Source organism: Anas platyrhynchos, chromosome Z (genome assembly GCF_047663525.1).
Source record: "Anas platyrhynchos isolate ZD024472 breed Pekin duck chromosome Z, IASCAAS_PekinDuck_T2T, whole genome shotgun sequence".
Classification (NCBI taxonomy): Eukaryota; Metazoa; Chordata; class Aves; order Anseriformes; family Anatidae; genus Anas; species Anas platyrhynchos.
The window spans coordinates 792,385-819,719 of NC_092621.1; the positions used below are offsets into that span (position 1 = coordinate 792,385).

The window sequence follows — 27,335 nt, forward strand, 5'->3', positions numbered from 1 at the left end:
AGTTGAAGTGTTTTATTTTTGGCTGGAAATTGCCACCCACCCTAAAATGCTGCGTTTTGTGCAGTCCCGCTGTCACCGAGTGCTCTGCCTGCATGGCTTTTGCTGTGTTTTGTAAACAATGGCCACATTTGCAGATGGAGCAGCCACAGATCTGGCGCACTCAGAACTGTTTTCCAATTCACTGTGAAACATCAATTATCTTTATCAAATAACAGTATCTCATCTCAGTCCATTATCAAGATGGAGTCTTATTTTAGCTGGACTGAAGCCCTATCTGTATATCAAGGCTGGCCGCAGTGCCAGAGTGAGTGAAAGGCTGTGAAATAATCAATAATCATCATCAAATTGTGGTCGACAGGTTGTGAGGATGGAAGTTTTTGATGAAACCTCAACCTTTTTTTTTTTGTGCAGCTGATAAAGCTTAACCTTTGCAATACCTGATAACTATGACTCAGTTAAAGGAAGCTCTGCATACACTTAAAAAGCTTTGACTGTTCAAAAAAAACAACCCCTGAAACAGCCTGCTTTCCGTGGATAGCAACTTCACACCATCTTTTTGTTACTGAGCAAGTCAGCAGACAAAGAGCTACAGCGACCGTGTTTCATGGATTGTTATAAACACACCCTTGTGCTCCAACAACCAAGAACCACGCTCGGTCTTAAAGCTGTACAAATAAAAGGTCAGCCTAAAAAGGACAATCTCTGCATAACAATGAACAGAACCGCAGAAACAACAGAATAATTGCCAGCAAATATTTGCCTACTTAAATATAGGTAGCTCCCTATTATCCAGAATAAATCTGGGATGAGATTATACAATTAAAGGAAAAAAACAAAAACAAAAACCACAATATACCTACATTAGCCTAATTACACAATATACCTACATTAGCCTAATTACTTAGCAGCCTTTCTTTTAGAATTGTTATTTTTATTCATCCCTTTTTTATGATATTTTTTTTCCAAAACTGAATTAATGCCAAGAATAAGGCTGTAAACAGTTTTTGTTTGGGATTTTCAGTTTTCAGAACAGCTTGAGTAATCTCCAACCTGAATATAACCTCCCCGTGAAAAATGTAGAGTTGATTTCAGCCATGTATTTCCCCTTTTAGCTATGGGAAATAGCTAAATAGCTATGGGTTCTCTAGAAATAGAAATTTGAGGAAATTTGTCAAAATTCGCATGAGCAAGCAGAATGTGAATTTCAAGCATGACAATTTCAAATTTTCTCGGCCAGAAGAGTGTTTAGATAGGGGATGGAAATAGAAGCCGCACCAGACAAACCCCTTGTAAGCACAAAATTGCTGGTGTGTTTAGAGTCACTACCTTAACACACACACAAACAACTACAAAAAGCAAACAAAAGCCCTTGATCAGCTCTTCTGGTTGCTGAATGCATTTAGGAAAACTGTGGAAGCTTGCTAATGGTCAGACTGAGCGACTAGCGCCAAAGCTGTCTGGCATTTTGATTAGACAGCTGCATAAGTAAATACTTTGAAAGCCTTCACAAAACTTCAACAAATTTTGTGAGAACTGGCAATACCGTTCAGTATTACTTCTGAAAAATTGGTCATAAATCCCCAGGCCACCGCTGCACGTCCCATGGGACATGTCCAGCACCTCAACCCAAACCACCCTGTGATTGTGTGTCTTCATGCTCTGCTCAGGGAGATTTAGCAGTGGGAACGGTTTTTGTCCTCTTGACTTGCACCAGAGGCCCCCGGCCCGTCTGCCTGCACTGCATCGTAGCTCGTCCTCCACTTGGCCCCAGTAGGAAGGCTGTTAGCAAGCTACTACAAGTAGTAGGCTGCTACCAAGTGATAGAAAACCATGGATGCTGCAGAGCAGGGCAAAGCTCGTGTTATTAGCTGTAATATTAACTACAAAGCTTACCTGCTTGATGTAAACCTCCCCAAGGAGAGGCATGTTTCATACGAAATTGATACTGCTGAAATATTTATATAGTATAATCACTGTCAACAACGCAGGTTTATACAAAAGAGGTAGTACTAAGCCAGCTTACTGAAATTCACATTTGATTACAGAAGTCAAAACCCTCATGGGGAGAGATTTCTGAGCAGCATTGCCTCATGCAGGAGGCCAGGCCTGGTGGTGGCAGGGACCCCGCCAGGCTTCGCCCCCTTCCCACCCCAGAAGCCATCCGTCACTCAGCTCCCTCCACTTCCAACCTCGCCTTCCTGAGAGAGACATCGCTGGTGATGAATACACGCTGAAATACTAAATGCAGCTCTGGAGACCGCTGATGCCACGCTGATGGATGTGGTACTAGGCACTATTAAAAAAAAATAAAATACCTGCTCTTACAAGGAAGCTGGGTCTCCCCTAGGTGCCGAGGGTGCTCTGCATCCCCCAGAAGGCAGCTCATCACACTGCAAGACAGAAAAACTTCGGTCCTGCTCCAGATCCTTTACATCCTATCATCTATCTCAGAAAAAAAAAGCATTTTTGAAGGATTTAAAAATATTCTCATCACAAACCCACTAATTCTCCAGCTAGGGAAAACGCTGAATGGATACAACAGTAACAATTGACTACATTTCTTTCTGAAAATATGCCAAAGTTTAGCTGTTTTAAATAATTTAAACTTAAAGCAGAGATCCCAGTGCATTTTAATACTTCATTGTTCAGTAGTTTTATTTATGCAAAATTAAAGACATCCCCTCATAATGGCAATTAGCAGCAATAATCTGAAGTAAAATAATATTATTGTAACAGATGACACTGCTACAAAGTGTTTACCCCCATAATCTCCTCCAAGATACAGCCATTTTAGAGTAAAACGTAATTTAATGAATTTGGAAAAATCTGGTAACTTACTAGCTAAAATGCTGAACTGATTGATATTTCTATTTGTCATAATTAGTTTGGAATTTAACGTCAGCATTTTAAATTTCAAAAGCAATCCTGACATTTTGTATCATCTCACTTTTCATAATAATATATATTTTTAAACCCTCCTGGCATTTTTTTTTTGATTATTCAAACGTATTAAGAGCGGTTTTGATACAGCCTCACGTAACCTGTCTCTGAGATCTGCACTACCAGATGCAGGCACAAACGAGCTGCTTTTTCTGTGCGCAAACGACCGCCTGGCAGGATGGAGCTCAGCCACCACACACAGGTCCCCCTCGAAGCAGAGCACAAAGACAATCCTCAAATCGCCACAACTCTTCGCCCCACATAAAATAAAACGCTCTCTAGAGCGGCAGCTGTTGTTCTAAGGGTAGAGCAGTTGGCTTCCAGAGTTGGGTAGCAATAAGATAGTATGTTTTATTATGAGTGTCATGGAGACGGTGTGAAAAATCAAGAGCCATAGGCAGTAAGCGGCAATGGGTCAATAATGTTCACCGAGACATTGTGTAGATAATCAACAACAAGGCCCTGGGTTCTCTATGCACTGCAAACAGCTGAAGGGCAAATCAATACAGCCATGGGAAGGACACTGCCCGGCCCCACTCCCCACAACGAACTGCTGCTAGGGCAGCGAGGCACCCTAAAAACCAAATTAATGCAAACTTCGTGTTGCCCTAACGTCAGGCGTTGGGAATATACAGTAATGCTCAGAAAATGTTTAATAAATAATTTAATGAGAGAGGGAGAGAGAGAGACCAATCTCTATATTAAATTATAGAAAAAAATAGATACCGAAAAATACGTATTTGGAAAGCTCACAATACAACAAAACGTGCCTGCAATTTTCATTTCAATTCAACGCCTGAGCAATAAACTAAAATCCAAGCCCCTTGAAATGAGTAAGATAGATACTGGAACATAAGAGTTTAATGTAGAACGGTTTAAAAAACTGAAGTATGATAATTAATAATGTATCTTTTAAATTATTAAGCAGAAATCACACGTTAATAGAGGCATCCGTATCTGCAGTAACAATGATGCAAACCAAATGCAGAACACTGAGATGCAGATAACTGGCTTTGAGGCAACATTTTACTGGTAGTATTAATAATTGACACTTTGTTAAATAAGTGATACTAATATTGTAAATTTCTCAGGAAAAAAAAGTATCATATATAAATGTTGATTTATTATTTGTTCAAAAAGGTGATTCTTGACATCCATCATTCTATTAATCATTAGATGTAATTTCTCAGTCGGTATGTACAACCATCTTTCTTGAAAACAAAATAAAAACATGCTGGAAGGAAAAAAAAAACAAACAACAACAAAACAAAACATGAAAAGCTTCTGTTTTCCATTATTACAGCTAAAAAGCCTGCCTTTTTTCTCCAAGGAGATGATAAAATCCCTGCCCTATTTCACCTATAGTGTAAAAAATAAAATAACCACATTTAGCAGGGCACATATTTGGGATAGTAGTTTGTTCTGCTGATGATAATTACTATGAAATTTTCTACCAAGTGTAAACCGTGTTAATTCTGTGACAGTGATACAAAAAAGCCACACTCCTCGGATCTTGCCATCACCCGGATTTAAAAGCAATGTCGATTATTATTTTTAGCGTGGCTGGCTGAAACGAGAAAACAACCTCTTCAGCCTTATTTTCATCACCGTAACTATTTCAGTATGCGCAGCAGTAAGTTATCGGATTATATTTTCATGAATTATTCAGCGCGGACATCAGCAGCAGGCGGGGGTGAGCAGACGCGTGCCGCGGCCCCGCTGGCCGAGGGGCTTCCCGGCACGGCGCCCGCCTCAGCCCCGCGGCCGCCAGAGATCCCCCGGCGAGATCAGGGGACGTGTGGGGAGCGGATCTCAGCGCTGTGCTGGAGTTGGGATGTGTTTATATGCTGTGATGTACCCGATTCATTGCTGTGGAGGTGTCAGCAGTGTCGCCTGGTCCTGCTGCTGCTCTCCCAGAGCTCTCCTAACGCTGCTGGGGATGAGAGGCTGAGGCAGCACCCGAGGACCAGGCCCTGTGTGAGCACCGGGCATGGAGCACTACAACACGACGGCACAGAGATGGGGGAAATGCTGACAATGCTGCTAGCAATGACAACCCCAGCAGTGGGTTTGGTGAGGCCCTCGGCTGCTGAGGAGGAAGCAGACCGCCTGCAGGCCTCCCGGCGTGAGCCAGGCTTGGGGCTGCAACTGAAATCCTCTCATCGACAGCGAGCTGTGACTGCTGAGCGCTCTGCAGCACTCACGGCTGCTGGTGCCTGCTGGAACTGCTGCACAAGGCAATGAGCGGTGGTTTAGGTCGGCTTCGGTGCTACAGGGAGCTCAAAGACTTACTTCTTCCACCAGCAGGTTCCTGAGCCCCGGCTGTTAGGGCCACCCGAGACCTACGCCCTGAGCTGAGAGGTGCTACCTCCAGGACTTGAAAACAAAACGTGGCAAAACGTACTAGGAATAAGTAAAGAAACTAAGAAGAAGGGGAAGCTCCTCTTCACACACCGGCACGTGCCAGAAGCATGAGACATAACGTGGGGTGTTGTTTTGAAAAACATTCACATGGAAGGCTTGTAGAAGCTCTGCATGTGTGTGCTTCCACAAAGGTGGGAAAGAAAGATTTGGGAAGCTAAGCAGTAAGATTGGAATAAAAAATGAATATTTTGCCTAAGAATGATGACGAAAATGTGGAGAATGTTCCAGTGATGGAGTTTTAAAGCCCTCTGCTCTTCTCCCCTTACAGAACAAAGGCTGCCTGCACATACAGGAGAGCAAAACCCAAGGAGAGGAAACGGTTATTTAAGCTAAAGGTCAATGTTGGTACAGAGGCTTAAGTAACCATACCTACACTGGGGTGGGAATAGAAGAACAGATTTCTAACCCTTGATATTTTAACCCGTCGGTATTCTGGAACCAACTTTCACTCGGAGCACTGGGTGCCAGGAAGGCCAGTTTGCTCCAGCCCTTCCTACCTGCTGCAGCCTTCATGTCCCCAGGAGGTCCCACCTGCAATGCCCGCATCTTGTTCTCCCCTTGTGCTTATCTCGGCTCCAAGCTCAATTAACGTACACCTTTAATGATGAGTGCAAGTCAGGGGAAAAGTGAGCTGCTCCCACCTCTTCCTATCCCTGATTAAAAATGGGTTACATGTGAATTGCCATGAGGATAACTAATGCAACTCTCAGATCTGTTTAAAACTTTTACTTTCAAAACGCTAACGTATTTACTAAATACAAAATTGTTTTTACAGCTTCAGAAAAAGAAAATTCAAAGACTTTTTTTGTTTGTTTTAAATAAATAGCAAATATTAAGCCTTTAAAAAAATCCTGTAATTTCTGGTAATTACAGTCTTTCAATAAACATTATAAACAGAAAAAAAAAAATGACCTTAAGAGAGACAGCGGGGTGGACTGACTGACTTCTTGCTCTGCCTTACAGCAGGACCCTGATTCCAAAAGACACTTCCCACGTAACTGCTCTAAGTCATGCTCAATTTAAACATACCTAAGCAATTAAAATATTTTGATAAACACTTTGAAAAGCTTTAACTTTTTGTAAAAACAGAAGATTTTTGAGCTTTTTGCAACATTATCTTCTTCTACACAATCCTAAATTTATCTCCTGTCTTCTGAGCAGCCTGAAATGTGTAACTGGGAGAAATAACTTAAACGATTAGATTTGGAATAAGAAATCTGTATCCAATAGATGGCGTTGCCCCCTAATAATATATGTGGCCCTCAACAGATTTCTCTGATCTTATGAATAATAAAATCTGCAAAGAATCCTGTTCAAATTTTCCTTTCATACCCTCTTCTGCCCTCCACACCTTACATGGAAGCTTACTAAGAAAGTAAGAAAACAAGTACCGTGAATATTCACTCCCACATCAAATTAAGGCAGTGAATTATTCAGACAATTTACTGGCAGAAATCTGGAGTTAGTTCCGGGAACCAAACACAAAAGAACGCCAACTAACACGGAAGTGACACTAAATCAGATAAAAGTGTTGCAACCATCAAGACAATCACCTTCACGAGAGCTGGTGGTCATTACACAGAATCCATTTTAAAAGAACTCTGGTCCTCTGCAAAACTCCTGTAGGCCACCAGATTGTGTAAAACGCTTTACAGAGCCATCTGGAATTCACACTGCCAAGAAAGAGCTTTCCTAATTACTCCACATGCTATCAAACACCTCTGTTCACCTTGGAGCCAGTTCAGTAGATAAAGTATGAATGAGACAAAGTTAAAAATGCAAGGCTGGTAGCACTGGTTAAGTACTGATGCTACATGGAAGAACGGGCTTTGTCACCCATCTCCTGGTGCTCTAAAAACAGAGAGATGTGAGGACGTGGATGCTTGTGCTTTTTTTCCCCCTCCTCTCCAGCAGGATCAGGAACAAGCTGTTAGTTTGAGATGCCAAGACTTCGCAGACTTATCTGGACTTTGCACTCTCAATTTTCGGTGCAATGATGCACACAGAAAGGAATTGTGGTCGGTGTCTCTTAATGGCCAGAAGGAGATGTTCAGCAACTAACTGCTTTGTCATGCTGCTTGGTGAATAGCTGGGAGAAAAAGTAATGCAACATGTATATTTGGAAACGGGAATGCAGAGAGCTGTGTGCAGCAAGGCACAATCTTGGCCAGGTGCTGATGACAGGACTGCAAGGCAGCAAAAATGCTCAGTGACATCTGATATATCAATATAAAGCAGTTCTTGTGGAGTAATTTTGTAGTTAAATTAATAAATCATGATCCAAACAATGATCTAAAACAAGATAGAACAGTCCACTGATACTCTTTGCCTGCATTATATAGCTATTATGAAATAAATTTGGCCAGCTCAGCTTCCACAGACAGCTGTCTAAACAAAAAATACCAAAATGTACAACGTTGTTAGCTACTAGTTTTGGGAAATAATCAAAATTTCAGAACAGAAAATGAACCAGCCATGTGTACCTTTGCTGGCACACAGTGCTGCCAGCAAAGTACTAAGTGACACTGCAGACTTAGCAGAAAGAAATCTATGCTACCTTGTCTATAATGCACATTTTATAAGGACTAAGGATCTAGTCCTTTTAGTCCACGTTTAGAAACAAAAAAACATATTTGCACCCAACAATTACATTTGCATTTAAAAAATCCTCAAACCAACTGAACAAAAACTCTCCCCAAAACACTAAAAACCAGCCAACAACCAAAACCAACTAATAAGGCAGATTCAAAATACAGGTATTTTATCCAAGCTTTACATGACTACTGAAATTCAACGAGGAAAAATAGTGGATCACACAGCACGAGGAATAATAACGGGTCCGAGCAATTAACTTTTCTGAAAATGCTTTGTTACTTCAACATTTGTAATTCCATGCAAATTCAAGCAAAGCGCTCATTTCAATGTTATCCTCACACATATCCTCTCCTAGGTGAGGGGTAGGGGAACACGTATCTTATTTGATATCAGAGAAGTGCAAATACCTCGGATGGCAGCACCGTGCCATTTCAGAGAGGAGTTTTAGGAAGAAATAACCAGTAGATTTTCTTTGGGACTTCTATCGTAGATAAGCATGCTTCTATAAAGCTTAACTTTTCAAATCAGATTTTTCATTTCTTTCAGAGCAAGGGTATCACCTAACTTTAGGCTTTCATTATTAACCCATCTGTGGCACCCATTCAGTTCCAGTGAATGAAGACAGTAGGGCTCTATATACTTTGAGTCCTTCATTAAACTATTGATCCCCTTAGCATTATCCATAATGTTCCAGCAGCTCAGCATGTCAACTGATGCAGAGCTCGCTGCTCTTTCCTTTCAATAACTTCCACACTTTATGGGGAGGAAGTCACAATGATTTATTTACCTGACATTTCCCAGTCCGGATGTCGTAGAGGGCCACTGAACCATGGCGAGCTCCAACTGCTATTCTGTGACTCCGCTCGTAATAGCTGACCATGTAGAACCTGAATTGAACATTATAACAAGTAACAGGTGAGATCTGACCTGCCTGCATGATGTTCAAATTAATTTGCAATGCCATTGGGTAATTAACATTAGTGCTGGAACAGAGATTTGATTTCAAAATCCATCAGCTGCCAGTTTTCATACGTGGCATTTAGCAAACAAACCCAACTGGTGTTTGGCTCATTACTGCAGAATCTGATCGGATTTATTTTTTTATTTTTACTAAACAGCGTTACAGCAATTCTGTTGAGTGTGGGAATAATCTATGCAATAATCACCAGTTCCTGCAACGTCCATGTGCAAGCGCTGTTTACAGCTCCACACCACAATAATGCTGGATGCCGAAGGGTTACGTGAGACAATCTCAACACCCTGAATGACTTCAGAGCATTTTTCTTTGAAAATCAAGTGAGAAAGGTTCAAGGAAGCTAAAGGGAAAAATATGTAAATTAAAAAGAAAAAAAGAAAAAAAAAAAAGGACAAGTCATCAAACTATCTCTAATACAACAATATTCAGGTGAAAGGGAGCTGAGAAGCATGTGAGAGTCCTTAAAGTTTGATGTGAGTGTATGCTATCAATCTGAGCACAAAAAATAGAGAAATTCCTTGGATTTCGCAATCTTGAAACACAAGAGAATCAGAATCCTTAATTCCAGTTGAAACAATTGGGGATACCTATGCCTGTCTCCTCAAAGGAAGAACAGACCCGTGAAAACTGTCACCTGCTTTTCCACTTAAATTTTAATTCTAATTTTTCAGTTAAATTTTACTATAGCAAAAGCTGCCCAAGCTCGCTAGAATCGGTCTGTAAAAATATGCTGCTGCCCACATTTATGGCTTCAGACAGCACATCTTGCAATGATCCATCTCCTTGTTCGCAGGGATTCCCAGAGTGCCATAGCAACTGCTCTTACAGGGCTGCTACACTTGTTCCTGCAGCGCGGGATGGATTCGGGAAGGCAAACAGCACCAAACACGGTGTTAACAAACAAACAAACACAAGGAAATGAAAATCATTCATTTTTGTGCTAGAGAAGGGGCAAGGCGACCTAGCTCAGAGGCACTTCTGCACCCCTGTCTGGCCCCGCAGACGCCCCTGGTCCCAGGCCGGCAGCTTCCAGCTTTGCTCCCGAGCTCCAGGAGCATCCTCCTTGCATCGCCCTGCCTGCACCTCGCTGGCTGGGCTTCGAGGCAGATCAAAGGGAAGGAGCCCGCTGTGAAAGAGCCGGCAGCTCAGCGAGCAACGCCAGCTCGGGAGGGCAAGGCAAAGCCAAAACCCGTGTAGGCAAGGGATGATTTCCTGCACAGTCACAGAGCCTGTGGGCAGGGCAGCAACACACCTTATTTGTTTGTTACTTAAGGGTAACAGCAGCAAGATCTTCTTATTTAATTTAAGAAAAAAAAAAAAAAAGAGTGCTTAGAAAAAAAAAAACAAACGCTGTTGGGAAGCAGCAAGGGAACAGGAAAGGCAAGAGCCAGTCATGAAAAATAGGGGAGAAAAAGGCTAATGCTGTGGGCAAACAGGTACCCACAGGGTCTATAGCATGTCCTATACCGTGAATAGCATGGGAGAGCTTTCCCATTTTTCACCATTTCATGCCAAACTGCAGTCACCGACACAGTTACCGTGGTGCCTCAGGTGAACGGGGAGGGGGCTATTTGTAAGGCTATTTCAACCTTACATAGAAATACACACGTCTTGTCATCGTGAGTAAAACAGAATACAACCAAGTTTCTACATGAGATGTTTTATGTCCCCTTTATCACATTTCTGAGTGGGCGCAGTCGGCTGGTCTCCCCCAGCAGACACCGGCTGTGATGTGGGAGCACGCAGCACTTCTCTCCCTGCTGCATTTAAATGCCCCTTTAGACAGAGAGCTGAGTCAGGATTTCTCTTTGAGAAGAATCCATCAGTCTCCGGAACAACAGAGGATTTGTGGAAAAAAAGGCTTCCAGGAAATAGACATTTTTGAGCTTAATTTGATATAACCCCCCTCCTCCTTAGACTGACGTTCCGTTGTCAGCTCTTTAGCCCCGCTCTTTATCATTTAGTTAGCTCAGTATTGTTGCAAGCACCCCTAGATTTCAACATTTTAATCCTTTGCCTCCCTTTCTAAACCTCTGTATGGTAGAGTTCAATAGAGAATGATATGCCAGCATATATTTAGACTACACTACGGAGTCATTTCTGCAAGCCTAGCTGGTGCCTCCATATCCATCATTGGCATCTTAATGGAAAGCCTGCTCTGAGTGCTGCTCCATTACTGCTCTTCAGAGAAACTTCACTCAGCCAAAAGACAGCTCAATTTAACGTGGGGGGAATCCTGCTGGAACCAAATTAACAGCGCTGCGATCGCTTGTACCAGCTAATCCTCCAAATGAAAGGACGAGCTGGAGCTTGCATCCTTCTCCCCGCATTTTCCAAATGAAACCAATGTGTACAAGGATAAAGACAAGCGTGGTCCCGTCTCCCTGACCTTGTCTCCCTCACCAGCCTCTCCCACTCGTGCCCATGGACAGCCACACTGCAGTGTCACTGCTAACACTGATGGCAGCTACATGGGCCGTGCAGCAGCAGGAGGGCTGGAGAGGAACAAACCTGAAGGTGCTCCTGCGTGGGCATGAGCACCAGCCTGACGTCTGTCCCAAACAGCTCTGCGAGGGCAGAGCTTATTTTGATAAGAAATGAGTTTGCACAGAGGATGCTAAAAGGCAGGACAATCCTCTATAAAAAAAATACCACTTATGGGAAAACCATAACCATATGCAATAAAAAATGCTGCACGGTGACGGATTTACTTCATCACAACCCATCAGGACCGAGTCATGCAATTAGCAGCACGACTGCTCCGTTTGTGCAACAGCAAAAGAAAGAAGATGAAAAAAGGAGAGGAAAGATAATCTGGGGCTTTAACCCACGCAATGCCATGCAGCATTAGGATATTAAAAGAATTAATGGTAGGATTACGTTGAAATGCTTCCACTTGGAGGCTCTCCAGACATCCAACGATTTGCTGAAATCTTATGAAAATCTCCATTGGGCTGAATGATCACATCAGCGGGGTGCTGGATCATTTTTACTGTGGCTATAACTACATGTAACAGGAAATATTACTCGTCATTTAAGAAAATTTTAAGATAACTTATAACTATAAAAGTACAACAGAAACAGGGAGATTTTTTGCGTTAATTCCACTTGCCCTTGCATTTATATGTTAAATTAAGCCTTTTAAAGGATCAGGAAGAAAGAAGACTACCTCTATCAGTATCTTATCTGTCAACAGGATAATAGCTCTTTTCTTGAAACTATTCAATATTTTAATAGCTTATTAAATTAAAATGTAATGGTTGAGAGATGAATGTTTTAATTTATCGGCTGTGCCAGTTTAATAGTGTGACTGGGATATTTATCATAGTCTAAGGATGCTGTAAATGTTCACATGTCTTAAATCCCATTTTACTATTAGGAGTACCAGTTGTGGAGTAAAGCAGGAGCTGCCTACAAGATCGCCTGCCTGTGCTCAGCTCCCTGCCAGGGTCAGTGGGAGCCCCTCGTGCCTGTCGGCACCCTCTGACCACACGGACATGAGACCACAGGGGACCACCACAACCACCCTTCTCCTCTCCTGTGACTTCTGCAGTTATCACTTGTTGTTTTCAGCTTGTTTCAGCTTCTGTTCCTGCTCCCAGACTGCACGTCGTCCAGTGCTGCCAGTGGGAGAGATGCCCAGCACCCGGACCTCCAGGGACCAGGAACCCCCATGGTGCTGGGGCCCCTAGGACAGCAGTGCCTGTGTGGCCAGCATGTGTCTTCAGCACACCTAGAAACCTTCTGCCACCTACCTCAAACTGGCTGCTCCTGGCTTGGTGGCAGCAAACAGACAGCAGCTGGCTGAAAGGTGTTGATGGAAGCCACCACAGCGCCCGCCAGCTGTACAGGGTATCTGGAAACAACCCGCCACCACTAGGCTCCCAGATACTCCTAGACAGATCCTTATTTTCTGCTCTCACCATGTTAGTCACATCCCCCCTGCCCCTTTTATATTTTTCCCTGCAGCCTGTATGATGATGTCAACTAGCTCAATTCAAGCAGGTCCTGCACACGTGAATTTAACTTATTACTCAAGAATGTTATTATCATTTTTGCAACAACTGCAACAACAGCAACAAAGATATTTATACACCCTTTGAAAGAAATCTGTACAATTAACCTGGTCAGATTGTGCAGCTGTTCCAGTGGAGCAGCCAGGATGTAGGAAGGGGCAGCAGGACACAAATTTTCATCTTTCTGGACTTTTAAAATACTTGAACTTTAAAGAGTTGTTAACACTTTTCTGGTCCACATCTGTCAGATGTGAATGTAAAGTAAAAGCCTGTAAAGGCTTACAGGTGACCACTCTTCACATTTGCTGCTTTAAGGGGCAAATACCACACAAAAGACTGTTTCACTCCAAGTAAGAAATTTATCCTTCTGGTGACCTTATAATTTTCTTCACTGTACTCTTGAGGGAAGAGCTTACCTGCAGATGGCTGGGAAGCATTCCTGAAGACCTTTCTTCTTAACCAAAGATCCTTCAAGGCAATACATGATGATGTCCATAACCTCGGAAACAAAAGTTAATGTTATTTGATATTACATATTTCATAATAAACCTTCTGACAGGCAAAAATAAAACATTTCTGGGCCTGACTGCAGCTTTGATATCTAATTTAAAGTATGATTGGGATAAAAGAAACCAGAACTGGCTTGCACGTAATAGTGTTTACCACAGCAATGGTACTGGCAACTCGAACCTTTTGGAGCACCAAAAAACAATTAAAAGAGTAATTTTTGGTAAACGTAAGCTTACCAAATACACAGAATGAAACTCTATCATGCTAGTCCAGGCCAGTAAGTTACCCACTGCTGCATCGAAACCTCAAAGACATAAGGCAGCACAGCCTTACCTCCACCAGAAGGTCCACGATGTCGGTAGGCATCTTCTCAATAAGTATTTCAATGACTCGTAAGATCTCTCCTTTAGCTCGAGCAAGGGTGGTGGTGTGGATATTCTGCTGAGACTGCGTGTTCGCAGCCAGGGCGGTGTGTCTGTGCACCTAGCAAAGAGCAGGGTTTATGCAAACGTGCCTTGCTGTATATTCTCCATCTCTACTTACTGTTATATGCATACTACTTTGAGAGCCCGTACCACACAGAACATTTTGCTTCCCTTTGAGATGTACGGGTTATTTCCCATACCCTGTTATGGGTAGAGCTAAAGGTTGGTTATCCTTGTAATAGTTTATAAACACAGGTCTACCTTTTTAATTCTCAATCTTGTAAAATGTGAGGTCAAGATGAGCAAATGCTTGGGTCCTGATTAGGTAACTTTCACATATTGCTGCATATTTCTTTGGGCATTAAATGTCTGCTTTATAACAGGCCTTTTTTTGGCCAAGTGAAAGCTCCAAGCACCCGGGTTTACTTAAATGGCTCTCAAGGACAGTGCCCACCCTACACTAACCTCACAGCACTGTCCCCACTCCTCACCCCCAGATTGCACGGCTAAATCTCCACCCAGTCTGAATTCGTACTTAATTGGGTGGCGTTTGCATTGCCGAAAGAAAGCGGGATTTTACACATCGCTATCTGAAGTTTGTATAACCAGTTCGTCAGGAGACAACAAATCAAGCCAGGCACGGCTCAACGGCTTGAGTTCAGCACGAAACCGCTCGTTAATTACGGGTGACTGGAAAGAGCAATCCGCGGGGACACAAACATTTCGCCCGCTCGTTTTCCCTTTTGGGGAGGAAGGGCAGGACGCGGGCTTGCTTCTGTTTCGCAGAAGGACTGCTGCGAGGGCTCAGCGCCCAGCTCACCTCCTTGGCGATGGTGGTGATGAAGGCGGGTGGTCTGGCCGTGGCGATGAGCGAGAGAGCGTGTCGCGCCGAGCGGGCAGAGTCGGCCGCCGGGCTCAGGGGCAGCCCCATTGTGATGCTAAATGGGCACCAGACAAAGAGGGGAGAAAGAAAAGGAGCATTAGAAATATAGAGTGAAAAGATTAGAAACAGCTTATAATGTCGGTTCAAGGTCAACGGGAGCACTCAAACAGTTAGAATATAATGGACTCCCAACAATGAGCGGTGATTAGGAGTCAGGGTGTTCTATCATCAAATACAAAATCGAATAATTAACCATGAAGATTGAAAACAGTATGTGCATCTGTCCAAAGTGTTAAAAAGGCCTTGTTAACAAATTATCTGTATGTGCTGAATACATATCACAGAAGCGAGGACAAGGCAAATGAAGAATGTCTCCCAAAGAATTTACGTTTTACTCCTTTACAAAATCTTAAACACGGGGTGAAAAATATCCTGTTTATAGTAATTCTACTTAATTCAGCTAAGCGCTGGTTACAGGAGATTAAAGCGAGAAGCTTCCTGAAGACCTAAAGCCACTGAATCTATTCAGTGTGATTTTATTCAGCGCATGACTCAGTTACAGAAGCATGAAGAGATGACAGACAGCCTCGTACCCTGTACTTCCTCCTTACTATGAAATTATTCTAATGCTCTTTAGCATTTCTAACACTCGGGTTTTTACCGCAAGCCTTCAAATAACACTAAGGGATTAAGTGATTTAAAATTTTCCATACACAGTGTTTTATTTGCTATGAGAAGATAAACGTAAGAAACAATAAAATAACAGTAAGTAACTTGTAACTACATTAAGCAGAAGTAAAACCCAGTATTTGGTAATTATGACAGTGTGTTACCTGACAAAAAAGATACACAGCTAATTCTGGTCTGAAAGCTTAATTTCTTAACATGCTACTCCTTTAACTATCACCATTCCCTATGTCATAGTGGCCTGTGTTTTTTTTAGGCTAATTGTATCCTACCAATCCTTCCTGCACTCACATCCACAGTCCATAAACCACCCCCAAGGTACCTCTTTGGGTTCACAGCTCTATGCCTTTAGAAGACCAAACCACTGCATAAAGGTGTACCTGATCCAGCTGAGAACTGGACTACAAAATTCAACAACACTTGAAGAAACCCTTTTAATGATGGTTAATGATGATGGGAGAAGACCCTGGTGGCAAAGCAGTGTTCACCTGCTGGCTTTGGTGCACCAGGAGAGAACAACTCCCCATCAGAAACCAGCAGCAGTGTGGGAAGAAGAAATGGCAGAAAACAGCTAGAGGGAAGAACACGTTTTTGGAATTGGGCTTTTACAGAAGGGGAAGAAGCACCTGGGAACCAGTGTTGGGTTTAGTCTGACCACGTAGCCCTTCCTACAGAGGTCTACTCCAACAAGTCTGCTGCAGAAAGGAAAGGGAGACAAACCAATTTGCCAGCTCTGAAAGATTTTCAAGTTTTCTGTAACATATATTCTGCTGCTATGACCACACTTTCACCAAGAAGCAGCACTAGGGTTTTGTTTTGCTTCTTAAATAAAGACAAAAGAAATGTTATTTTCTTTTGCTCCCTCCTGGTACCAGTCAGCCACATGAGTACAGCGCAGTTCCCCAGAGGTTTTACTAAATCATGACAAATTATTTTTAAGAACGCACTGAAACTCTCTCTCTGCTATTTCTTTTGCTCGTTTTTCTGTGAAAATGAAGCCTTTTTCTACATGCTGCCGTGCTCAGCCATCAGTGTTCCCTCTTTCTGAAGGCCAGGGATGAAGCTGAGGGGCTCCCACGTTGCACAGGATGACCACCTTGTGAGAACACACCCAAGTGAGCAGTGCCAAAACAAACTGGCATCGCGTTTTAAAGGAATTTCTACACCTCAGCTGTTTGCATTACAAATACATGTTAAGTATTAATAAAACCGAAACTTTTTCTTAAACTATGGCATTTAAGTGCATGTTGACAACACAAGATAGCTTTATTCCATGAAAAAAGGTCTAAAGTCTACAGCATAACGTTATCTGGAAGCGAGACTGAAGGAAATCTGCATTTTCAGAGCCAGGATGGAAAGCACAAAGGTTTTATTTCTGAGCACTCCCCCAAGACCACATGTAAAAACGTGGGTAAGAGAAAGTAAGCGTGGCATGTCATTTCATCAGATGCACTGAAAATGTCACCTCGGGCACTATTTGAAGGGTTTCTCTTCCCCGGGGCTCTTCTACTGATTTTTTTTTTTTTTTTTAAGAGTAGCAGAAGTTTACAAAGTCAAATAAATAGCTCACTGCAAAGTCCACTTATGGTTTAGAAGAGAATTTAGGCAGTGTTGTAACTGAGCAGTTAAGTTACTTATCTTTTTAATCGCTCCTTCCTTTCTTCTTTTTTTGTTTTTCCTTTTAAGATTTTTAAGTGTCCTTAAAAATAATTTTATGGGAGCTTTTTTCCTGGATGCTTACAAGTTAAATGCTTCGCAACAAAGAATTTCAGCATGGTTCAAGTGTTCTCTGCCAAATGAACCATTCTTCTGGAGCAACAACAAGACGAGGTACAGATTACCATTAGAGACCCGAATTCAAAAAAATACAAACCGAAGTTTATTATCATTTCCTTTCCCATGTATATTGTGTAGATATTATTATTCCCATGTATATAGATCAAAACTACAGCTTTTGAAAATGAAAGTCTCTGCACCAATACCATAAAGATGTCCCTACGGCCTTTTTATTTGTAAAAGCGTATTTGAATGTGACTTAAAAAAGTCACACAAGGATTTTCCAGATAGAAGCGATGAAGCAGGAAGCAGGTACCAGAGTCAGCCTTTCAGCCCAGACTCATTATCTTCCTCAAGCAATCACAACTTCAACATCTCGGCCCTTTTTTCTGTGAGGCTTCCCGTTTGTGCCAGCAGCGCTTTTCCTTACAGGGTGCTTGGTAAAGCGTGCGCTTCCCCGCAAAGCAACAGGCTTGTTGTGAATTCATTAGCATGGCTCAGCAGTGGCAGTATGTGGGCAGAGATCAGCCCCCTCCCGGGCCGCCAGCTGCATCCCACGGCCCCTTTCAGGAGGCAGCGGGCACCCCGCACCAAGCCCCAACCAAACGGGGGCAGATGCAAACCCAACGTACGGAGGGCAGGCCGCCCTTCAGGCCCAGACCTATGTCCTTGTGGCCAGGGGTGTCAGGAGGGCCCTGCACCGACACGTGCTGTCCCTGCCGCCCCCCGCCTCCCGCCGCAGCCCTCAGCAGACATTTGAGGGATGATTACAGACAAAATGGTTGCAGCCCGTCCTGTAGCGCACGTGGCCGACACCAGAGACAAGATTCCACCTGCACACAACAGCAGGAGCCCTCCTCTAACACCTCTTTATGCCTCTGACTGTTGGCTGACGTGTAGGAGGCCGAACCCCACTGCTCGCGACCCTACAGGGCCAGGGGAATTACTATTTTTTGTAGTAATTTTCGTGACAGTAATAGTAATAGTAATTATAACCTGTGACAGATTAACCTCAGAAGTAAGAAACGGGGGTCCAAATACTCTGTGTAGTTCTTCATTTGTCTTTTTCATCACCTTTCTTACAGAGATGCTGATTCTTACTAGCAGGCATGTTTTCAAGCATTTTGTTACTCAAATCGTTCACAGAATCATGTAATCTTATTCACAATTGTGCAGCTGAAAGAGTAAATAAATCCGGATAAGTATTTAGATAGAAACTGGTGCTCTTAAAATGTACAAAACCATTTTAGGTTGTTAAGGAATTGAGTGGAATCTCTACAACGTACCTGTCTGAAATAAGTTATTTTAAACCTTCTTTAGATGTGTACTTTACTACTACAGAAATAATGAGGGTGTGTTTAAAAAGCTGATCCTAGAAACCACTGAAAATGAACCAGGTAGGTCAGGAGAGCTGCAGGTAACCTCTAGGAAAAATGGGGAAGGAAAAGGCGTTGATGGTGCTGAACACGAAATCTGGCCATCAGAGCTCTACATTTGTTGACGTGTGCATCGAAGCGATGGCTGAACAAAGGGGAAGGGCCCAAACTTCCTCCCCAGCATGAAGCTGGGAACTCAGCCTCCTCCTCCTCCTCTTCCTCCTCCTCGCTTAACACTTTGCTGTCGCTGCAGCACACGCTAGCTTGCTTCATCACCTTCAGGACCAAGCACCAGCTCTCATTTCTCCTTTTAAAACCCCTATCTCTGCAATTGTTTAGCCTATAATCTAAAGTTGTTCCATTGTACTTGAAAAATTCGGGATGTCCCTACTACAGAGCACACGTTTGCACAGGCGCAATTCACGTGAACGTAAAACTAAAGGTTTCCACTAAACACAATCAAAACTAACAATATTTAGCCCAATTTTCAGTACACGTTTACATATAAACATACGGATCAAGTAAAAGGTAATTTGTTAACTCTGGTAGATGGTGTCACAATCTGTATCACGGTGTAGCTTGTAATTCAAGGAGCAGAAATCGCAGGCAGCACCGCTCCCTACAGTCAGCCACGCCATGAAATCAAAGCCTAATAAATGCTAGAAAAATACTCTTAATCCTCATGCCTGAGCAGCTTCACTCGGCACGGCTGGCTAGCACGCTGCGGCCTTTGGGGACTGGGATGAACTGGGAGAGCGGAGGAGTTATAAATATCAGAGTTTGGGATTTCAGCTCAGATATTTCTTTAATTCAGTCGGGAAAAAAAGAAAACAGCGCTTTTTTTGGTCAATAAACGTGAAGCGTTTTTTTTTTTTTTTTTTTTCCCTTCTTAAAGCACAAGCTTGACATAAAAGCTCTTTCATAAAACGTTCTTAACATCGGGGAGAGAAGCCGGGCAGCTGTGCTCTGTTATTGTGTACACGGTAAATCAGGCACAAAAAGGGGCAGCTCAGCAGGGCACCGCGAGGGTAAGATGCACACTTAACCCCCTGCACACGTTGCTGCTCTGTTTCTTTCCATCTCAGCCTGTCTGCAGTCAGTACTGTATCTGTCAGGAAGGTAACAGGCCCTTTTCAATCTAAATCTTGTTATGGATTAATAAGCAAACACTTTCTCGCTTATTATGCAATTTATCATGATGAAAATTGCATCGGGCTCCTCAAGGCTACATGCTGATACATTCATTTATTCAGTGCTCTGGGTACAGAGAGCCGTACTAATCTTTATGACAGCTAAGGATGTAATAGCGGGATGAAAATTACGTGCTGAAGAACTGTATTCCCTCGGTTTGTGCGAGCCCACATTTAAATACAATGGGGCAAGGTAAAGCGCCTGGGCTGCTCTGTCAGGCTACGAGAAATAATTGAGGTCCAGACAAATAACAACCTCCCCCCAGTTTGTACATATTTCTCCATTAACCCCCCAGCACACAGCGATCGCTCATTCCTTAAAGCCCGAGGAAATTCACACCGCTGTGAAGAATCGCTAATATCGGACCTGCTGCAACACAAACAGAGAGCCAGGAACCTCAGCACGGCCACGCACGATGTCAAGGCACACACGTGGTGTTGAGACAAACCTGGCAGCCCTTCACTGCACACACCCCGTAAAACGCACGTGCCTTCACTAATAACCATTAATAACCTCATTCATAAGACCCAGTCCCTACCACAGCGGTTCTCAGAGCTCAGTTCTCAATACCACGGTTAACGGCAGGGCTTCTACCAGTGCTCGTGCTGTTTGGAGTTATTACTACCAGCAAAAAACGTCTCGACAAAACCAAAATTATCTAAAAACGTGCCTTTCTATTGTTATTTATGAACATCACTGTGAGGTGTTAGGTGTTTCTAATCACAAGGACACACCGGTTTCACCACAGAACAGCATTTGCTGTGATTTACCAAACAATAGGCTCGGAAGAGAAAAATAAATGTTTAGAATATTTTTAGCACCAAAACCAATTTTACTCCAGCAATGCTGTAAAGAAGAATATCTGGATGATAACCGAGTACCTTATGCTGCCCACACAATTACCCGTCCCTGTCGATATTCCCTGACTGCTGGAGGCCTCCTGCAGCTTAAAGCAGACGTTTCCTTCCCCCTGACGTACGATCCTTTCTCCCCCACGCTTCAGGATGGATCCAGCAGCTCGACAGAGAGCAGCAGTGCCACAAAGCAAAGCACCGACCGAAAAAGGAACCTCCACGTTTTGAGAAAGGCAATACGGTAAAATTAATACCTAAATAATCACTTACAATGGCCTCTGCAATTTTAGACAAAAGATTTTTTTTTTTTCCCGAGCAAAAACCTTGCAAATAAAATTTTACAGAGCAGCCATGAAGTCTTCCTACAGGAATGAAATTGCTTCCCCATTAATGAGTGGTTTATTAACTAATGGGTGGTTTACTAATTAACGCTTAAGGAATACCACTAATTAAAACATTATGTAGAAAACACTATATAAAATAAAAATTAAACATAAAATACGTTAAAAAAAAATAAAAGCGAGTATTCACACAACGCTTGGGGTGCCAGACACAAAGATTTGCAATGGGAGCAAACTGGGAAAGCTGTGCTGAAATCAACAGCACCACCACGATTCGCACAAGCTGAAGAGTTGGCTTCGTGTCCTGCAGGGAAACATCCCATCAGGCAAAATTCAGAACTGGAATTTTTAGGCATTGGAGTTATGAAATTAGCACAGTCAAAGAATACAAACTTAAGAAGCAAAAACATTTTAAGTTTCTGTTAGAAAAACCGTCAATGATTTCTTATTCTGTGGGATGAAAATTATTCATTAGATTATTTAAATATTTTTAGTAAGAGTTATTTTCCAAATAGATGCCCGATAGTCTGATACTATAATTTAATTCATACCAACAACCAAATAAATACAGAGTTTGGATCTGCTGAGGGCAATGCTCCACCTAGAGCAGGAGCTACATTTTCTGTGCTGTAGCTGGGGATTAATTCATTCCTGTGCAATAACCGTACTGACAAATGAGAGTTTTGTCTCAACAGCGCTAATGTACACCCACTAATATTTTTCAAGGTTTTACATTAAAAGCAGGAAGCCTGAAACAGCTTTGAAAGCCCATAAAGCATAGCAGCATCATTTTGCATCATGCAAACAGTCTGCCGTGGTTGCTGCTTACTTTCTTTTTACTCTATCTCTACAGACAAATCAGAGCCTTCCCTTTTGCACACCTGCGTGGTTTGCTGTTTTGATAAGAACTAAATAAAAATTTATTCAGATTTATTCTTCTTCAAAGAAGGTGGTCGATTTTACAGCAAACAATAATAAAAATAAAGACTATACTGCAAAACCCGTTACTGTGCAAATGGCTCTGCTGCCATTAATCAGATTAACAGTGCGAGCAAAGACTATTTGTGTGAGAATCTGGTCCCCGGTTTATTGCACTTGGCTCTCGTATCATAAAGTCTGGGGATATTCAACAGAAATGCTACTCACCTCACGTAAAGTCACATACATTAAAAAACAAACACTAACATTCAAGAAGTCCATGATCTTAACAGAAAATGTGTAAGACGCTACCTTTATTATGCAAGTCATCTTAATGACTTCACCTAGGCATTTAGCCATAATTATCCCATGCTGTGATTGATAGGATATGGCACCAGCAAGTGCAGAGCCTCGTCTGTGATAAATGAAGCGAGCAGAAGACCCGAACTGAAAATAACAATAGGGAAAAGAGCTGCACGGTTTGCCCCGACCAGCGACACGCTGCACGCTGCAAGGGGAGGGAGCTGGACGCACACCCCGGCAGGTGGCAAACTGTCTGCGGGGCAGCTCTGAAGTGAAGACGATCTTTCAAATCACGTACTAATTTTAGAACAATTACTACACCATACCATTCATGAGAGACTGAAGTGAGTCCTTTAACTGCGGTAGCTCTGGCATTGTGAGTTTTATTTGCTTGGCCCTGAGACAATGGAAATCTGTTTGCCACCCTACAAGTAAAGGCAATACTTTTCTGTGATTTAACAAACATTAAACAGGGCAGGAAAAATCACAATACTATCCTCAAATTCAGAGAACTGATTCTTATTTCACTCTAATTCATCTGCCTATCAACTTATGTCTAATACATTTTTTTTAAACATTTAGGGAGCAGATCCAGCTGATGAGTCTTACAGACACATTATTCCGGTGCTGCACAGACAGAGCTGAAGTTTTGCAGTTCCAGCTATTTTTAAGTTACTGAACATATGTGCACCTCGAGTTCCATGCACAGGAAACATCATCTGAGCAGCATCACATCTTTAGCCTGTGTTTTACGCTGAAGTGTCAGACGTTACGATGAAATTCACACACCCCTTCCTTTACAGACCCAGCTACAAATACTGAACCGAAAGGATTTATTTCGAGGAGACCACAACATATATGAGACAGCATTCTACATAAATCTTTATTTGGGACACTTGAATAAGTTGTCCTCTGGCCCGAGAGACAGGCTGTGGTCTATTGAGTTCGTGATTTGTTAGCAGTCCTTAAATCTGCAAGTTGCCTTGATGCTATTAACAGCGTGTTAATTAACAGTGTGACCACCCAACCTCCTCTCCCAAAGTGTGCTTTCCAAACCAGTTCATATTCGGATAGGATGGCTCATGAAACCATGGGACAAAAATCCATGTGTTGAGACATGCTGGTGCAAAATACCTTCTGAAAAGGCTACTTTTATGGTTAGAAAAGGGTAAAAATATATTAAAAAAATGGACGAACGTATTTTAGATATGGATGTGCCTTCACTCATTGGTTTTCTCGAAGTTACTGCTGATGTGACTGGAGGGTTCGTGCCCTGTGGCCCAAGGAACGCCTATCAAACACCTACTTGTACTCGAACCGACTCTAGCAGCAGGATCTGCAAGGCGCAAGGGTTTGGGAAGTGCATTAAGGAGGTACCTACTTAGCGAGCTGCTTCTCGGCGTCGGCGCAGAGCTCCAGCAGACCCATGAGCACGGCGGAGACGTCCATGTAGGGCTCCCAGACGGTGAAGCCGCGGCCGATCAGGTCGATGGCAGTCCTGCGGATGGTGCTGTGCGCGGGCAGCTTGGGGCTCGGCGGCTGCAGCAGCAGGAACGTCAGCGCCTTGCCTGCTCAGCACAACGGGAGAGAAGGGGCACAGTGAGAGGGAGCTGGGGAATTGCCTCGGCTCTGCTGCGCTGGGCTGCTCGCCGCGGTTAGCTCCTGCGAGGTGCGGGCAATCTGACGGCTAGACAGCAACAAAACTGAGATTTCTTTTGAATTCAAATCGAAAGCATGATTGAAATGCTTCAATATTATAATATTTGATAATTTATGCTTCATTCTTGCCCCCCGCTGAGCGGCCCGGGCAGCACCAGCTCCCAGGCACGGGCGCTCTGGGAAGCAGAGAGGCGATTTTACAGCAGGGATTTTCCTCCCTGGCCAAACACACTTCCTACGGAAAGCTCCTCAGCGTTAGATACATGGGTGATGCTTTATTTAGGCAGCGGAGTGAAATGAGCCCATCCCTTTTGCTACGATTACACCACATTCCTGGTTTCCACCTTGATTAACTCGCCCTTCCTCCCGCGGTATCTTTTTTTTTTTCTTTTAGAGAGAAATACAGCCGAGAGAAACGACGCCCCAAACTAGGCCAACAAATCCAAATTCTCCTCCAGGTTCTGCCAACTCAGCAAGCGTGCTGTATAATTTCATCCGATAGATTAGTTTTTCATTAAAATAAAAGTAATTGCTTATATATAAATGCACGGGAACAGTACAGCACCGCTCCCAGGTAAAGGTAATTTATCATTATCTCTCCATAATTATTTGTTACCTCTTAATAACATTCATTTAGCTGGCTATTGCAGTAAAGATAACCTATTGATTTTAACAGGTTTTTCTTGAGTTTTCAGAACCGTCTGCCGCGAGTTTCTTCTTTTATTAAATACGCCGCCTGTCATTTTAGGCTTCCAGGGGAGCCAGCGGCAGGCACGCTGCACTCATAAATTCACCCCGAGCCGTGGTGTGTGAGCAACAAACGAACTGGAAGTTTCTTCTTAAGGAGCGTGGCAGGCCACGAAGCTTTAATTTGTGGGAATTTTATGTCTCAAATACAAGAATCTTATTAAAAAGCGTGACTGCTCGGATGTTGCTGCGATGAAATACGCCGGCCTTGCTCGCAGGGATGCTCCCAGCGCCGCTCCTGCTGACACCTACCTGGTGTAAATTGAGCTAAGGAAAAAGATGAACTAAACAAAAGTCATCCTGCTGCCCGTTTCTCAGCCTGGACATCTTTGTTTAAGCTTTGACTCGGCTTAAATGAACGAATTAATATTGACAAAAACATCAACTAAGCTAATGAGTTGTTAGTTAAGGCAATAAACATGTCACATTAGAGTCAGCGCAGTAAAGAGGTAATTAGCCCGGGAAGAGCCCTGCTGATGGGGGCTCCTCGCAGGGCCCCTCTGCTGCCCACCCGAGGCAGGGGACACCACCACTGCCACCACCACTGCCACCACCACTGCCACCAGTGTGGGACCAGCCCCTGCCTGGGGCAGCACGGGGATGTGCTGGGGGGGCACCAGGGAGCGACTGGAGGTCCAAATGGGGACCAGAACCAGACTGGAGCTCCCCCAGCTAGCAGGGGATGATGTTGTGGACCTAATTATTTAATGATTTCAAAATGTAGGCTACAGAAAGATCTGCCCATGCTGCAGATCTCCTCCCACGTGCCCTCACTGGGAGCATCCCTCCCGTAAGGCAGCGCACACGGAGCTACCTCCTCCAGAAAGCAGTGCTGAACTTCGGAGTCTGCCCACTTTTCCTCTTACCAAACACAAAAATAAAGGGTCGAGTCTTACCTGCCTATGCCATTTTTGTTAATGGAAACGTGACCTGACTGCTGAAGCACACCCGGCCGTTCTGAATGCACGCACCCCTTTGAATTTCTAACATGCCTTTCCTTGCTGGATCTCAGGAGCTTTAAACATATTACATCCGTCAGCATTGTTATCCTCATTTTGCAGATAGATTTAAAAAAAATTAAATAATTTGCTCAGGAAAATCAATAGCGCAGGCACGAACAAGACACTGATAACTCTGATTCCCATTCTCATAATCTGCCACAAGATCTAGTTCCAACTAAATAAAAATGATGGACTCCGAAAATATGGCTTAACCTGTTTTGAATCTTCTCTGATTTTACATAAAAAAGAAAAGAAAGTGAAGAATCATGGCTCTAACTAATTCTTCAGTCTTCCCTCTCTTCCCCTCTTGGTGGGCACAGTTTTTCTACAAGAAATTAAGAAATTGTCACCTTTTCTGAATGAGGTTTTCTCCCTGGTTTGACGTACACCTGTGTATAATGCCAGCAGAAAGAAAGAAAACAAATTTGGGTACCTGGGTTAAAAATCCATGTCCCTTGGTCCCTTCCTACTCCCACAGCAGGGAACTTCTATCGCACAGCTCGTGCCATCTTTCAGACGGGTGTAAAGCAGAGAATGTTTTCTGGCCTAAATTAAAATATAGCTAGTTGCACCATTTGAAGATTATTTCTGAAGTTAAAATTATGAAAACTTTTTTTTCTTAAAAAAAAAAAGAAAAAAAAAAGAAAAAAAAAAGGTTTTGATCACATTTAGCATCAAATTTCCTAATTTTTACAGAGCTCATTTCCAGCATCTTTTTTTGCCTTAAATGTAATTCTGATGCATTTCATTTTCTCGACTGAATTTATGCTAGAAGAGACTTTCTTTTTGCTGACGATCTCTTCACATCATTTATGTTCTGTCCTTGCAACAGGTGCAACGGCCCCAGCTTCTACGGCAATTTCAGAACTGCCATGAATATTTGGTCTTGTTTTTTTTTTTTAAATCTCTTTTCACAAGCGTGGTTTACAGCTTATTAAGAAGCTAGGCAGCTCCTGCGCGTGTCAATAATGCGGACCGCATTTTATTCAGAGGAAAAAAAAATAATTTACAATTCCATTTGCATTGCTGCTGTATGCAAGGAGAAAAACAAAGAGACTGGAGGGAAACCATCCCCAACTCGTACGGGTCAGACCGAGCGATGCCACTACAACCCTGCCCGAATTCCCATCTGCAGACGCGCAGCTATGCTGGGCACAGCCCTCATTTTGCACCAGGCTGCCAAAAGGATGCCCACGTAGGAGAGAGAGAATTTAGCAAAGCCAGCCTGGTGCTGCAGCCATTTTGTAGCGGAGATGAGACAAGATACCTGCGAGATTTCTATCTGCAGCTCCCGCTCGCACGAGGACTGCTTTCCTGCGGCTCCCTGCTCACCCCGTGCTGGTTCAGGCGCCCTGCAAGGGCTCAAAATTAATCCTCAATATTCCCGACGAAGCCAAATTTTGCAGTTAAGGCCCAAGCTGCACCCACCTGCCAGGCTGACAGGCAGAGAACAATAGGACATTTACTGTACAGGAAATCAATAGCTCCCAGCTCGCTCAGCCCGAGCCCTTTCAGAGGGAAAGGAAACAATTAACACTCCCGTGGCTCGCTGGCCAGCTCACACTTGTCATACTTTGGGCTTTGCTCTTCCGAGGGCTCAGGTACAGCCCCCTCTATCAGATCTGCTCAGGAGCCCACACGGTTTTGAAAGACAACTACAGAAGGGCAATCCTCACGTCTTGTGCCAGACGATTCGAATCGTTGGTTGAGGCT

The 27,335-nt window shown here is 43.3% G+C and overlaps 1 protein-coding gene across 2 annotated transcripts in view; it reads right to left on the minus strand.

Annotated features, from left to right (window-relative positions):
• Positions 1–27,335, minus strand: part of WDR7 (WD repeat domain 7) — a 93,924-nt gene that overhangs the window by 13,283 nt on the left and 53,306 nt on the right. For both annotated transcript variants that reach the window (XM_072031641.1, XM_027447009.3), the window contains 5 exons: positions 23,597–23,783; positions 14,707–14,824; positions 13,795–13,944; positions 13,368–13,450; positions 8,747–8,846 (listed from right to left, as the gene is read on the minus strand). In XM_072031641.1, the coding sequence (XP_071887742.1) occupies positions 8,747–8,846; positions 13,368–13,450; positions 13,795–13,944; positions 14,707–14,824; positions 23,597–23,783 (638 nt within the window). The remainder of the gene's footprint in view (positions 1–8,746; positions 8,847–13,367; positions 13,451–13,794; positions 13,945–14,706; positions 14,825–23,596; positions 23,784–27,335) is intronic.